This window comes from Quercus suber, unplaced genomic scaffold (assembly GCF_002906115.3).
Source record: "Quercus suber isolate HL8 unplaced genomic scaffold, Cork oak 2.0 scaffold_49, whole genome shotgun sequence".
Classification (NCBI taxonomy): domain Eukaryota; kingdom Viridiplantae; phylum Streptophyta; class Magnoliopsida; order Fagales; family Fagaceae; genus Quercus; species Quercus suber.
In genome coordinates this window covers 1,899,932-1,914,190 of record NW_027069514.1, presented here as the reverse complement: position 1 = coordinate 1,914,190, position 14,259 = coordinate 1,899,932, and the positions used below count along the sequence as shown (strand labels likewise).

Here is a 14,259-nt window from a genome sequence, read left to right as displayed (position 1 = left end):
TCACCTTTTTGGTCGTTTACTTGTAGGCAACATAGTATGGTGATCATCCACCTATAGTCGATTTCGGTCATGTGTTTACCCATAGGTGACTTAATGTAGTGACTGTTCACCCGTAGGCGACTTTGGCCATGCTTCTACCTGTAGGTTGCTTAACGTAGTGACCGTCCACCCGTAGGGGACTTTGGCCATGCGTCTACCTGTAGGTGACTTAGTGTAGTAATAGTTCACCCGTAGGCGACTTTGGCCTTGTCTAAATAAAGTCCTCTTATTATAATAAACCATGCATTCATAGAAAAAGTAGTTCTTAAAAAGAAAATAAAGACCTGCCCTTTGGGCTTTAAAAGAGTTATTGTAGCAAAAACTAAAATAGAAAAATTGAAAAGTATAGCTAAAATTCACTAAGGTAAACTAGAAATAAAGGGGTGCTGTTCTTTATGTCATCCTTTTTACTGGTAGTACTTCTGTAGGTGCTTGGTGTTCCATGGGTGGTGTAACTTCTGTCCGTCTAGCGTCTCCAATTCTTGCCATCTTCCACCCTCTATCCTGTCGCGTATCCTCCTGCCTTTCTCTCTTCTCTCGAGTCAGAAGTGCGTCTTCAACATTCATGTACTTGGTTGCCCTGTAAAGCACGTCCGACATAGTCTTTGGGTCGTTCTTGTATAGTGAAAATAGGAACTTACTTTTTCGTAGCCCATTTGTGAAAGCAGCTACAAGTATCTTATCGTCAGCTTCATCAATTGAAAGCGTCTCTTTGTTAAAGCATGCTATGTAAGACCTTAGCGTCTCATCTTCTTGCTGCTTGATGCTTATCAAGCATGCTGTAGACTTCTTATAACTATGTCCCCCGATGAAGTGCGAAGCAAACTAGGTGCTTAGCTCCTTGAAAGTACTGATGGAGTTATGTGTCAGCCTGTTAAACCATATTCTTGCGGGACCCTTCAGCGTAGTGGGGAAAGCTCTGCACATGATCTCGTCGGGTACCCCCTGAAGGTGCATTAGGGTCTTGAAGGACTCCAAATGATCTATAAGGTCTTTGTTTTCGTCGTAGTTTTCCACCTGCGACATACGGAACTTTGGTAGAAGGGGGAAGAAGTTGATTGAGGTGGTGAAAGGTGAATCGGTTCGGTGGACCAAATCGTCGAGGTCGTTGGACACTCATCCTTTAAGGGCATTCATCATAAAGTCCATCATTTCCTTCGTCATCTGCATCTCTGCGACCATGTAAGGGGGTGCTGTATCTAAGTCGAATGGGCGGCTGGTATCTTGTCGTTCTTGTCAGCTTGGGGCGTTGCTGCCTTCAGGTCCCTCTTGGTTCCTTCTTTCAACGCTGGTTCCTTCTTGATCATCTATTTGGTTATTCAGTGTTGCATTCTTCTGGCGCAGCTGTTCTTCCAGGTCGTGGTTTTGTTTGGTGAGGCGTTCCACGGCAGCAGTGAAAGTTTGAACTTGTCTCTCGAGGGCGGTCGTGGGTGGTTCCTCTTTTCGAACGTCGTTAGTGGTTACCATCGAGCGAGTGAGCACTATGCAACTCTTTTGTCCAGGAAACTATAGTATGGCTTGCGAATCGCAACAAAACGTTCCCCACAAACGGTGCCAACTGATGATGCCGAAAAATCGTCAGTAAGCCACACGGTCCTCACGTGCTCTGATGAGAACCTACACAACACAAAAGCTAAAGACCTTAAGAGGAGTACCGGTGAGATACTGGCCAAATACCCTCCAACGGTCAAGTTAGAGAATTCTCTTGTTTACAACTCTAGAGTGTTAGAGAAGGATTAATTATGTGTACCTCGGTTTGTGAGGGTATTTGGGGCTTTTATAGTAGTAGAGGGTTGACCTTTCTTCCTTGTGCTAGAAGTCTTTTCCTTATAGAAATCCTCATGAGCGTATATTGTGGAATCATTTCCTTGTAGGAACACTAAGCGTGGGATGCAAGACATTTCCTTATATACTCATGCGTGGTGATCAAGACAAACCACGTTAGGGTTATCAGCTTTGCCTACTCCCTTCAGCTTTATTAGCGTCGGCTACCCATATTCATTGCCTAAGGTTTACGAGAATGCAGTGAGCTTCGTGGACTCCCTAACATTGTCACTTACCAATGGATCTCGACGGAGGTTTGCTTACGCTCTTCAGCTTGTTCTCATTAGCTTTCTCTTATGCTTACTGTCTTCAGTTTACTCTTTAACTTAGTGTCTTCAGTTTACTGCCTTCAGCTTACTCTTTAACTTACTGTCTTTAGCTTACTCTTCAGTTTACTGCCTTCAGCTTTCTCCCTGTCAGCTTTCTCCCCTTCAGCTTTTCATTGTGTGAAGTCTTCAGTTTAGAGACTGAAAGCTTTATCTTGTGTGAAGTCTTCAGCTTAGAGACTGGCCGCTTCGTCTTGCGTGAAGTCTTCAGCTTAGAGACTAGCCACTTCATCTTATATGAAGTCTTCAGTTTAGAGACTGACCGCTTCATCTTGTGTGAAGTCTTCACCTTAGAGACTAACAGCTTCATCTTGCGTGATGTCTTCAGTATGCATAATAAAACTGACGGGTCTTTGGAGATCAACAACTTCTTTTATTTTTCCAATTAAAAATTCCCTTTATCAATTTCCAAGAGAAGTTAAACAACTATTGATATGGCGTTCACCATCAGAGCTACAAACAGAGCCTACCATTTTGTCCCTGTAATAATCACGGGGCAATTTTTCTAATTGTAATACGTAGAGTGGGTTGGACAAGGCATCATCCTTAGAGAGATCATAAGCTTTGAAATAAGAGTCGTAGCCACAATAGTCTAGCGTGAAACACATATCGTCATTGTCAGCTAAAACTAAACCAAAAAGCACGCGAGTAACACCACAAAATGTATGAACACTCTTCTATCCTTCTAGAGGCTTGGTTACATCAAAGATATATATACGTTCTCCCGTTGACACTATGAGTTTCGAGTCATCAGCCACATATGATCCGACCTAGAAGTGCTTAATATTGTGGCCCGGCTCAGGGAGAGGACTCCATGTTCCATCAAGAGGATCGAAAACCTCAAATCTAGGAGAGATATTGTAATGTGCTGGACAGCTTTTATCATACTCTCCATAATTTGTTGGAAAAACATAAATTTTACCTTGGATAACCACTACGTTAGGAAAACACTTTGGGGGCATTGAGACGTGATCCAAGCTTTGTTAAGGATTTCTCTTTTTTCTTTGTATCAAAGATGTAAACATCCAAAGATAAAAAAACTCCATCTGTTTAAAATTATTGAGTCAGTAATTAGTTTTTGTTTTAAAAATATTTTGACTCAGTAATTTTAAATAGGTGAGAGTCTTTTAGTAGGATTAATGGTAGACAAATAATAAGAAATATTATAATTTCTCAAAAAATAGGGAATTCACTAAGAAATTTTACTTTGACAAAAAAGATCAAAATAATTTTACCATATTCAACATGGATCCACTATAATATGCAATTTTATTAATGGCTCGTGTGTGGTGGTAAGTTAATTTGATAATATTGTGAAATTAATATGAATGTTTTGTTGAGTGGAAAAGAATGATGATGGAAAGAGAAAATATCCTCTTAAACTCATTGACATCCACTATTTAACATCAATATTAATAATTGATGCAAAAACGTTCACATTTTACAATATAAAAGTGGATGTGAAAAAAAAAAGATGGAAAAAATGAAGTGTAAAAATATCATTTCTGAGATTGAAAATGGTAGTTTTCCATCATTTGGTTTAGTGGCAAATAGGGAGGAAGGAAAAGTGGGTGCTTGGACTTTCCACTTGAGCCCACCAAAGACCGTCCTCCCAAATTGGGAGTAAAGGTGGAGGAAAAAAAAAATCCTTAGAATTTATTATGTTGCCCAATCTTTTCTCTACCAGACGGAAAACTTAAACATTTCCATACTTCCACTTTTCTGTTCTTTTAACATTTTTAATATTCTCACATTTTCATCTTTCCAATCAAATGAACCTACTATTTGAAGAGGGAGAAAGTAAGAAAGGGGATAGGAAAATGAAAGAAAGAGAGAAGCAAAGGTAAAAATATTGTTTCATGGGAGCTGGGTTTTGGACCCTTCGGTTAGTATGAAAGTGGGTTGGGCTTTGCCTGAACTGGTTGGTGGGGCTTTTAAAATAGTGTTTGATGGAATTGGGTCGGGTCAAAATCCAACCCAACCCAAATAATCCAAAAGCAATCAGAAGGGGACAATCAGATTGGAATTCAATCTGAGCCCCTCATCTCTTTTACTCTTTTCCTTCTTGCAGTGTTTCCTCTCTCCCTTGAACTCCTCTGAATCTCTCTCATTAATTATATAGATGAAATTGCGAGATTCAATAAATAAAAGCTAGTCACATGATTGAGTGAATGTAGAGACAATGGATAATTACAGCTAAGCCGGGATTATGCTCAAATATAATAGTGTAGATGCCTGATTAAATAAAGCATAAATTTAGATCATCTAAGTTCTTGCTAAGTGAGAGGCTGTGGATTTTGGTTAGCTCATCAGGTAAAAATTTATGTTGTCAAATAAGATATTTAGAATTTAAAATCCTTCTACACCAAAAACAAATTACTTTTTTTTTTATAAGACAAAAATAAAGTGCTTAATTAGTGTCTTGATGTGATGATAAAAATAATTATTATAGAGTAGACACTATATTTTAAATTCCACCATATCTTAAAATATATATAAAAAAGAAAAAAAAGGTTGGAAGCCCGCCAGTTAAATATGGCACATTCCTAACCCAGATGATGTGTAATTTTGGTAAGAGGCGCAATTTTTAATGCCTCTTTGTCTTTGCAAATCACAAGGAGGAAATAAAACTTTCCCATAATATAAAATTCCCTCAACTTGAAAAATGGATCTGATGGAGTCCTAAATAAGTGGGACAACACTGACTTGATCTGAGGGTGTCTAAATAGTAATAGTATATATATATATATATATATATATTTTTTTTTTTTATGAAAGTAAATACGAAATAGCCTTAAGTTTCCATAAATCAGCTGATTGAACAAATCAAAATGAAACTTTACAGCTTGACAGCTACGGTAGATTTGGTTCTGTGAACTGAAACTAAGCAAATGCATCATAGTAAGTTTTATTGAGCTAAATAAAATTGTAATTTATTCTTCTCAGAAGAATGTCTTACTGAATTACCATGCATATGAAGGTATCGGATTAAAACACTTGTTCAGCTGATAGATTTGAATTTTACAATGCCTGATTACATGAAATATGAAAGGACCTCAGCTTTTGGATTGTCCAGCAATCAGAATACACTTAAATTCAAGAAAATATTTGCTGGTGTCGACTTACTAAATTAGTACATTGATTAAAATAGTGAAGTGGGAATTCCAGAGGTATCTGAATGAATTTTCTGATGTTGAATCTCCATTATTATGAAGGAGAATAAGGCGCAGCAAACAAATACAAGTTGTTTTTCCTTCGAACAACTGCACCAAAGAATTCAGTCATATCCAGATCCTCTGGCCTCATTCTTCCTGGAAGCTCCCAATCAAAATGGTAGAGTAATTGAGCAAGGGGAAGTTCAATATTGGCCATACCAAATGTTATTCCTGGGCACATCCTTCTTCCTGCACCAAAAGGGATATATTCAAGTTGAGTCCCATTGAAATCAATTGAACTATTGGTGAACCTCTCTGGTATAAAACTCTCAGCATCGTGCCAAAGTGCAGGATCTCTTCCAATTGCCCATGCATTAACGATGACTTTAGTTTTGAGGGGTATCTCATATCCATCAATCTCGCATGGCTCTCTGCATTCTCTCGGGAGTAGCATTGCAACAGGAGGGTGTAACCTTAGAGTTTCTTTTATAACTAACTTTAAGTAACTTAGGTTCTGAATATCTTTCTCATGGATTCGTTTCTTTCCATCAAAGGCTTGTCTTATCTCAGCTTGAGCCTTCTCCAGCACTTTTGGTTGTCTCATCATTTCTGACATAGCCCAATCTATTACGGTTGATGAAGCATCGGTTCCAGCAGCAAACATGTCCTGGAAAAGAATTGGAATGACTCACTGGTTATTCTTAACTCTCAAGAGAAGAAAGTTATGAGGATAGCAATAAAAGTGACTGGTCCTAGTAATTGAGAATTAATTGCTTTTGAATGATCAGTGTTTATAGAAGGAATACAAACCAAAATGACTGCCTTGATGTTGTTGGTTGTGATGGGGAACTCGAGGCTACCACTTTGCTGAAGGCGTAAAAGAACATCAACAAGATCCTCCTTCCAAAGTTCACCCTTGCCAGTCTCTGCACTCATTGGGTTCTCCCTGTGGTCATTGATGATTTTGTCTAGGATCTTGTCAACCTTGCCATGAATCTTCTCTAGTTTAAATTTCAACCCACTAACCACATGAAGAAACTTTTTCGAAGGGAACAAATCAGCTATGTCAAAACCCCCTGCCAAGGCTGCAGATTCCCTGGCCAGCAATGTAAATTCATCTTGATCTTTGCATTTGGTACCGAATGCTGCTCTACATACAATGGTACTTGTCAAAGAGTAAATTTTTTTAGTAAAATTGATTGGTGATCCTGAAGATGAGTGGATGGACTCAATGAGATTACTAATTTCTTCTTCTCTAAGAGAAGAGAAGGATTTGACCCTCTTGGCACTTAGGAGTTCCAACATGCAAACCTTTCGCATTTGCCTCCAGTAATCACCATATGGAGAAAAGGCAATGTCTGAGCCACCGTAGCTTATAATTTTAGGCGCAAGAATTTCTGGTCTCTGCGCAAAGGCAAGATCATGTGTCTGCATGACCTCTCTGGCCAACCTAGGTGATGATACCACAATTGCAGAAATTTCGCCCAGCTGTAGGTGCATAAGGGGTCCATGTTCCCCTGCTAGTTGCTGGAGAGCATGGTGTGGCAGTGAGCCAATTAAGTTGTGCAAATTTCCTATTAGTGGTAACTTTCTTGGCCCTGGTGGCAACTCCTTAACTTTGTTCTGAGGTTTAATTCTTCTGCATACCTTTAATAGCCAAAACAAAGAGAGTAAAATAAGAAAGGCGGTAAACACCAATGAAGGTTGAAGGGCCATGACAAAAAGGAGAGAGACGTGATTTTCTAAAATTTTCATTTCAAAATATATAGAGTTAAATTTGTGCTATTTGCAGCTGGACCCCATAAGCCTGTATGCGTTGGGAAAAAATTATATATAGCTGTGAATAAATTATAGTAAACACATATAAAAATTTACGTGAAATTTTTTTTTCCTTAAAAGAAAAAATTACAGGACAAATTTTGAATAATTCCACTATACTAAATAGATATTACAACACTTAAAAATACAATTTGAGCAAAAAAAAACTCTTTTTTTCTTTTTACTCACTAGTTTCTTTCTCACTCTATATCTCTCATAATTTTCTCTTACTCTCTCTATTTTTCTCTCTTTTTTTGCTTGCTCTCACTCATGCTGTTCTTCAAGACTGCACTTTGTCCTCACACTCTGAGGCTTCACTTCTTTTTCCCCACGCCGAATGGTTTCTCTATTTATTTCTTCATCTTTTCATTCTTTTTCCCTTTCACACTCTTCACATCAAATCACAATAAATGCAAGCCAACTTATCTTGGCTTTGCTTCAACCAATTTCTTTTTCTTCAGCTCTCATTGGTTGAATGGCCTTTGCTTGTTTCTTTTCCTTTTTTCATCAGCGTGTTCAACACTCACTCTCATTAAGAGAAGTCAGACTTCTCACAAGTCATGGAGTGACATGCTCATTAAACGAGCTCTTGAAAAGCATGTGGGCTGGTCGCATGGTGCAGTGCATCTAACAGTATGTACATATGTTTTGATATTTGATTTTTTCTTTTATTTCTTTTATTTTATTTTATTGAGACCATTCTCTTTGAATGGTCAGCCAAAGCTTAAAATGACAAGAGTATGGCTGATTTGAGATTGGAGTATCTCAATGCATAGAACATATAAACAAAGACATGTCTGTCATCAAAGAGTGATATTCCTAGAAGTTAGGAGATTGATTAAGATACAAAACACAGTATCTCTTTAAATTTATCGCCATCATGGGATGGCAAGAAAAGCATTGACCTAGTACTACTAAGCTGTTTATTTATTTTTTTGAAAGGTACTGTGAAGCTAATTTAATTGACAGCACAACTTAATTTCAATATCCATTTTTCTGAAGTTAGAAGGGTCAATGGCTTGTGGAGCTAATTGAGATCAAGAATTCTAAAATGGTCATACAAAATTCTCACTTTTAGGGAGTTTGGAAGAAGTGATTGGTATGTAGTCTTACTTCCAATTTATGTTTGGAGAGGCTAATTGTTGGATCTAGAATACTAAGTATAAAAAATAAATTGATCTTGAATAATTGAGCCATGACATACTATTTTCATTTTTCTTCTCCATTTTTGTACTAAAATAATAAATAGCCTCCCCAAGTTGTAAGCCTCATGGCATTGGACCTCACTTCTCATCATGCACTTGCCTCATGCAGTTAAAAACATGGTTCAGTCTTAAACACCCTTTAGCAGCCAAATATGCAGAGGAAATCATGAAAACCAGAGAGCTTACATTCAGAACTGGACTTCACTAGTGCTAAATTTTCCCAAAATTAATTCTTGAAGGTTGAATTCATATGAATGTTCAAAGTGTAAGGATTTTGTCTTGCTGTCATTTAGACAACCTAGATGTCAAAAAATCGTTTCATTTTATCCTCTTTTCAAAAAGAAAAAAGAAAAAGGTGTTTTGCAATTAGTTTCAATTTTTATCCATCAATGATAACATTATTTATCATATCCGATCTCATACTCCCAACTTATGATGCTTCTTTATTTACTTTTTATTTTAGCAATTTACTTGTCTAATTGCAGAAGCCGTCGTCCCAAATTTTGTTCTTTGACGACTTTGGAAGCAAAAAATATATGCCTATATATTCCACTGGTAAATCTGTAATGTCTTTTCTCAAATCAAGTATGTATAGAAAATTCATGTATATATATAAACTAGATCATGATCAGTTAATTAACCAAACAAATGGATTGTGAAATACCAAATTTAAGGTACATGAACTATCCTTCAGTGGTATTATGACAACTTAATAATGATGCATGTTAAGGCATATGTGAAACTTGTTAGAACATATGTCATGTAGAATTGGCTAATCATTTAAGAAAATGCACTTTACTTGTAATTTGGTAGATCTAGGATGTATTTAATACTTCAAGGAACAAGAGTTCAAGTTTAGTATTGAAGCTATGCAAATCTATCCAAGAAATAAGCGAAGAAGTGCTGTTTATTAAAACTCGACAGATAATTCAACAGATAAATCTATCGAGATTTAATGTTTAATTCTCAATAGCTCTTGATAGAAGCTATATCTATCGAGAATTACAAAATTCAAATTTCCAGATCTGTTTTTCATGCATATCCAACCTATTTGTGTAGAGTTTCTTTTCTCACAACTCTAGACATATATAAAGATTATTTTAAGGGCCGTCAAAGGTGATACAACTTGATGCAAAGTGATTGTTCACTCAAATTGTGACCGGAGACAATTTGCCCTAGTTCATATTTCTCTTGAAGAAGCTATTGCTTCTTTGCGCTAAGAGTTTTGTAACCAAGGAGCTTCTTGATCTTCATCGTTTGGATGAACTTTACAGCCAACATCTTTCTTAAGTTAGTGTGTTAGTCATGTATTGGAATTTGTGCATCGATTGGTTAGTCACGTACTTGGCATTAGAGCAATGCATTAAAATGAGAGATTGTCACTACATTACAATGTCTAATTATGTATTGGGGTAAGGGTTCAACTGTAGGTTGGTATTAGGTACTGGGATTCCTTTTACTTATAACCGCTTGTTTTGATAATAGTGAATTCTCGGGAGTATTGACCTTAAATTCACCCAGTGGGATTTTACTTCGGTAGTTTTCCCTATTCGTAAACAAATCACCCGTGTCAAATTTATTTTTCTTTGCATATTAACTTAGTTGGTGATTTGTTTGTACTACCGCGCTTATTGCATGTAATTGAACCTAATTAATTCACTTAACTAATTAATTGGTTAATTTACCAAAAAGGTCAATACATTCTTGGCCTATCATTGCAGACCTATAATGGCACTGGCTAATCCTCATTTGATTGAATGTAGGGAACATAGAAAAAATAGAATAAAAAGCAACTTAGAAGCCTTAAATTTCCGCATGAAATGTGATTGAATAGGTTAAAATGAAACTTAATTGCAGTTTAGCATCTACAGCATTTTTGGTTCTCTTGAACTAAAAATCAAGCCATTGGTCAGATCTACTAAACTGAATGAAATAATGTGCTTTGATTTTATCTGATATCGGACTGCCAGAGTAGAATACTTCCTTGGTGAAAGTGATAATACCATAATTGCAGAGATTTCACCTAGTTGTAGGTGCATAAGGGGTACATGTTCCCCTGCTAGTTGTCGGAGAGCATAGTGTGGTGGTGACACTATAAAGTTGTGCAAGTTTCCTGTTAGTGGTAACTTTCTGGGCCATGGGGACAACTTCAGGACTTTGTTCTGAGCTTTTGATTTCCTGCATACTTTTAATGGCCAAAACAAAGAGTAAATGAAGAAAAATGGTGAAATATAATGAAAATTGGAGGGCCATCACAAAAAGTAGAGACCAATTCTTTCACAAATATTCAAAGTTCAACTCAAGTCATTGGCAGTTGGATGATTGGACCTCATAATGTACATATATGTGTTTTAACATTTGAATTGTTTTGATGAGGAGATGGTCTCTGGATAGCCAGCCGAAGCTTAAAATAATTATTGGAGTACCTTAATTGTTGCATAGGCAACAAAGACACGTTTGTCGTGAAAGAAACAGTGAAGCTAACTTAATTGCGGGTTTATTCATCACAATGACAAAAGCACAATATTTCTTAATGATGGGTCAACGGCATATAGAATCAATTAAGTTCATAAATACTATATGAACCAAAAATAAATTGATCCAGAATACTTCAGCCATTGCCAAGATTTCTTCTCAAAAAAAAAATCTATTGCCAAGATTAGCCATGATTCAATGTTTTCATGTTTCTTCTCCATTTTTGAACTAAAATAATATACAGCCTACCCAAGTTGTCAATGTTGTGGCATTGGAATTGGATGAAACCTCACTTCTCACATGGCACTTGCCTTGTGTTGTTGAAAACTTGAAAACCTTAAATAGCTCACATTCGATGAACTGGACTTTAACTTTTTTTTATTTAATTTTTTGATAAACAAACAAACACAAGAGAGGGAAAGAGAATAAAAAGTTCTAAGTAACACAAAGAGACACTACAAACTTCACTCAAAACCATAGTAACTTTTAAAGAAAACTACTGGACCTAACTAGCGTTGAATGTTTTTAAACTTGATTAATACAGGTTTTTTTTTTTTTTTTTTTTTTTCCAATCATTTGGACTATCGGGATATGTCATAATGAAATTACAGAGTTATTTTCATTTATTTCCTTCAAGGATAATGTTATATTTTTTTTTTTTTTTTTTTTTTCCAATCATTTGGACTATCGGGATATGTCATAATGAAATTACAGAGTTATTTTCATTTATTTCCTTCAAGGATAATGTTATCTATCATAACCCATCTAACTTAGGATGCTTTATTGATTTCATAGCAGAAAATGCCAAAGTTATTGTAAATTTTATTACATAAAATTTACAAACACATATGAGAATGAATGTAATTAGTTCCACATTAACATATTGTATAAATTTCTTAATTACTTGTATGTGTTTTCTAAAACTGACACATCAAAGGATAGCTTTGGCCCTGCTCATGATCCTTAACCAAAGCCTTTCATTACTCCACATAACATTCGCTGCAAATATATGTTATTTCTATGTTCCCTTTTTTTTTTTTCCTTTTTTTTTTAAGAATCGTCTTTTATATTGTAGACTAAATGTATGTGTACAATATTATACATGTTTGTTTAGTTTACAATATAAATCTTACATAAATAGTGAAATGTAAACCAAGAATTTTTCTTTTATAATTTAATATATAAAGAAAATTATAGAAGAGTAAGAACTATGTTAGGTTTAAGAGATAGTTAGAAAAAAATCTCAAGAAAAACTTTTATGGTTTTCCAAGTAGTTTTCTTCTCTCTTCCTAGGTCAAATTAACACGCTTGTCGAATTTAACAAAAAATAAACTAGAAGGATTAGCAAAAAGCAAAATAAGATATGCAATAATGTTTTTATTTTTTACTTTTATGGACAAGAAGAAATTTTATTGAAGAAACTAGAGAACTAGCAGCATACAAAGGAATCAAGAACTGGCTATACTGCCAGCAGCAAAAATCACTAACATACATTACATTCCATACAAATATAAACACTAGTAATTAACGGTCACTTGCTTTGCTTTCAAGCAGAAGTTGACATTATTGTTGTGACGTAGCCAGGGTTGTGACAATTGCTTTCCCTGAATTCTTACCATTTCTCTATTAAAAGAAATCCTTTATTTTAGCTGTAATGGTGCCCACCCAATGAACAAACTGTGAAATATCACATTCTAGCATATGAAAGGAGCTCCTCGTCTCTTTCAAATTTGACCATATCTTCCTCTTTCAAGTTTATCCAGGCCTCTATTCCATCCCCAAATTTGGTGTCTGTCAACGTAATTAGATTCTTGTATGGCAGGCTAACCCGACCAATCCACAAAGGCTTTCCCCACCCAAAGTCAACGTCATATCTAGGAAACCCACACAATCCTGAGAAAGTTGAGACAACTGTATCTGGTGCCATGAGTTTTCCACTAAACTCTTTGACATGATCCAACTGTTCACTACTCTTCTGTAGATTTTTCACGTCAAAATTGTCGAGTTTTCTTTTTGCGTCTCCCAACTTGCGCACAATTCCATACCAATCTTCCTGGCTGGTTTCTTTAGACACAATGGCTGGTATAAGTTGGAATAAATTTCCAAAAGAACAGTCAGGTAATGGAGGATTCATCCTGCTTCGCAAATTCACTGCATAAAGAATTATGTGGAGTTTTTCAGACTCAGACTTTACTTGATCAGTTGTGGTTACATATCGACTCCACATAAAAGTTGACAAGGCATCAACACGGCTTGGGTATAATTCTAAGCCAGCTGAGCTTTCTACATATTTTGCTTTAAGAGCCTCTACTGAAGCAGAACTAAACACAAACCTCTTTAATACAAGCTTCTCTTTTGGCATAACATATGCTGGGTCAAATCCAGATAAATTAGTTGCAGGTGGGCATAGAGTGGATGATTGAAATTGTGGATGTATAACATCAGTCTCGCATCGAGCCGTGGCAGCCCAATTTTTCATAAAGTTGATAAAGGATGAGCCATCGGCAATCTTGTGGGAAATACAAGCGCCGATGGCAATACCACCACAAGTGAAGTGGTTGACTTGAACTGCAAAGGGTAAATGGTGTGTGCCACCATTACCACATGGAAGAAATTTCTTCATCTCTGTAGGATTTGGCTCTGCAACAATATCTGAAAGTTGGCACTTGACTTCAGCCTCGCAATACAAGACGCCTTCATCGTTGCAGTCTACACTAAGATTGTTGTCTTTAAGGCGACCAGCTAAAGGGTAGTAATGCTTTAAGATGTTAGACAATGATTGCTTGAGTGCCCTAGATTTGGCAGAACTGTTACTGTTGAATTTTGAGTATGCATCATTCTTCTCGTAGAAGTAGATAGATGAAATATACATGGGAGGCATTATTTGGTCGAAAAAGGAAAGCTGATAATGGTGAAGATGGGTTGGAATTGGTGAAGATGGTTTGATAATCTCTTTGGAGACTACTTTGAACAACGAAGAGAGCTTCATTTTCTCTTGACATGCAAAGTTCAAACTACTTTGAACAAGTGGTTCTATAATGTATGGTTCTTATGCAAATCTCTCTCTATATATATAAAGCTTTTGCAAATTAAATACGTACATTATTTGATAAGATGCGCAGCTACAAAGGTTGACCACTCCACTTCAAATTGATAAGATGCGCAGCTCCAAAAGTTGACCACTCCACTTCAAATGTAATAAAAATAAAAATTGGACTTGTACTTTTAATTGCCAAAACAAAGAGAGTAAATGAGAAAAATGGTGAAATCTAATGAAAATTGGAGGGCCATCACAAAAAGTAGAGACCAATTCTTTCACAAATATTCAAAGTTCAACTTGTGTTATTGGCAATTGGATGATTGGACCTCATAACGTAAACGCGCGCGCGCACATATATATATATATATATATTTTAA

At 36.2% G+C, this 14,259-nt stretch overlaps 2 protein-coding genes across 2 annotated transcripts; both read right to left on the bottom strand.

Annotated features, from left to right (window-relative positions):
- Window positions 1-5,113: 5,113 nt before the first annotated feature.
- On the bottom strand, window positions 5,114-7,060 carry LOC112017736 (premnaspirodiene oxygenase). Its single transcript, XM_024050192.2, has 2 exons — window positions 6,155-7,060; window positions 5,114-6,011 (listed from the first exon to the last, which is right to left on the bottom strand). The coding sequence occupies exons 1-2, from the start codon at window positions 7,058-7,060 to the stop codon at window positions 5,397-5,399; spliced, it is 1,521 nt and encodes a 506-aa protein (XP_023905960.2). The 3' UTR covers window positions 5,114-5,396.
- Window positions 7,061-12,529: 5,469 nt separating this feature from the next.
- Window positions 12,530-13,831, bottom strand: LOC112017737 (stemmadenine O-acetyltransferase). The gene has a single exon (XM_024050193.1). The coding sequence runs from the start codon at window positions 13,829-13,831 to the stop codon at window positions 12,530-12,532; it is 1,302 nt and encodes a 433-aa protein (XP_023905961.1).
- Window positions 13,832-14,259: the final 428 nt, after the last annotated feature.

Bases quoted from the DNA above. Each gene is read 5' to 3' on its own strand.
- LOC112017737 (XM_024050193.1), bottom strand. From the start codon at position 13,831: ATGAAGCTCTCTTCGTTGTTCAAAGTAGTCTCCAAAGAGATTATCAAA.
- LOC112017736 (XM_024050192.2), bottom strand. From the start codon at position 7,060: ATGGCCCTTCAACCTTCATTGGTGTTTACCGCCTTTCTTATTTTACTC. The intron at 6,012-6,154 runs GTTTGTATTCCT...ATTCTTTTCCAG, and splicing joins ACATCAAGGCAGTCATTTTG to GACATGTTTGCTGCTGGAAC.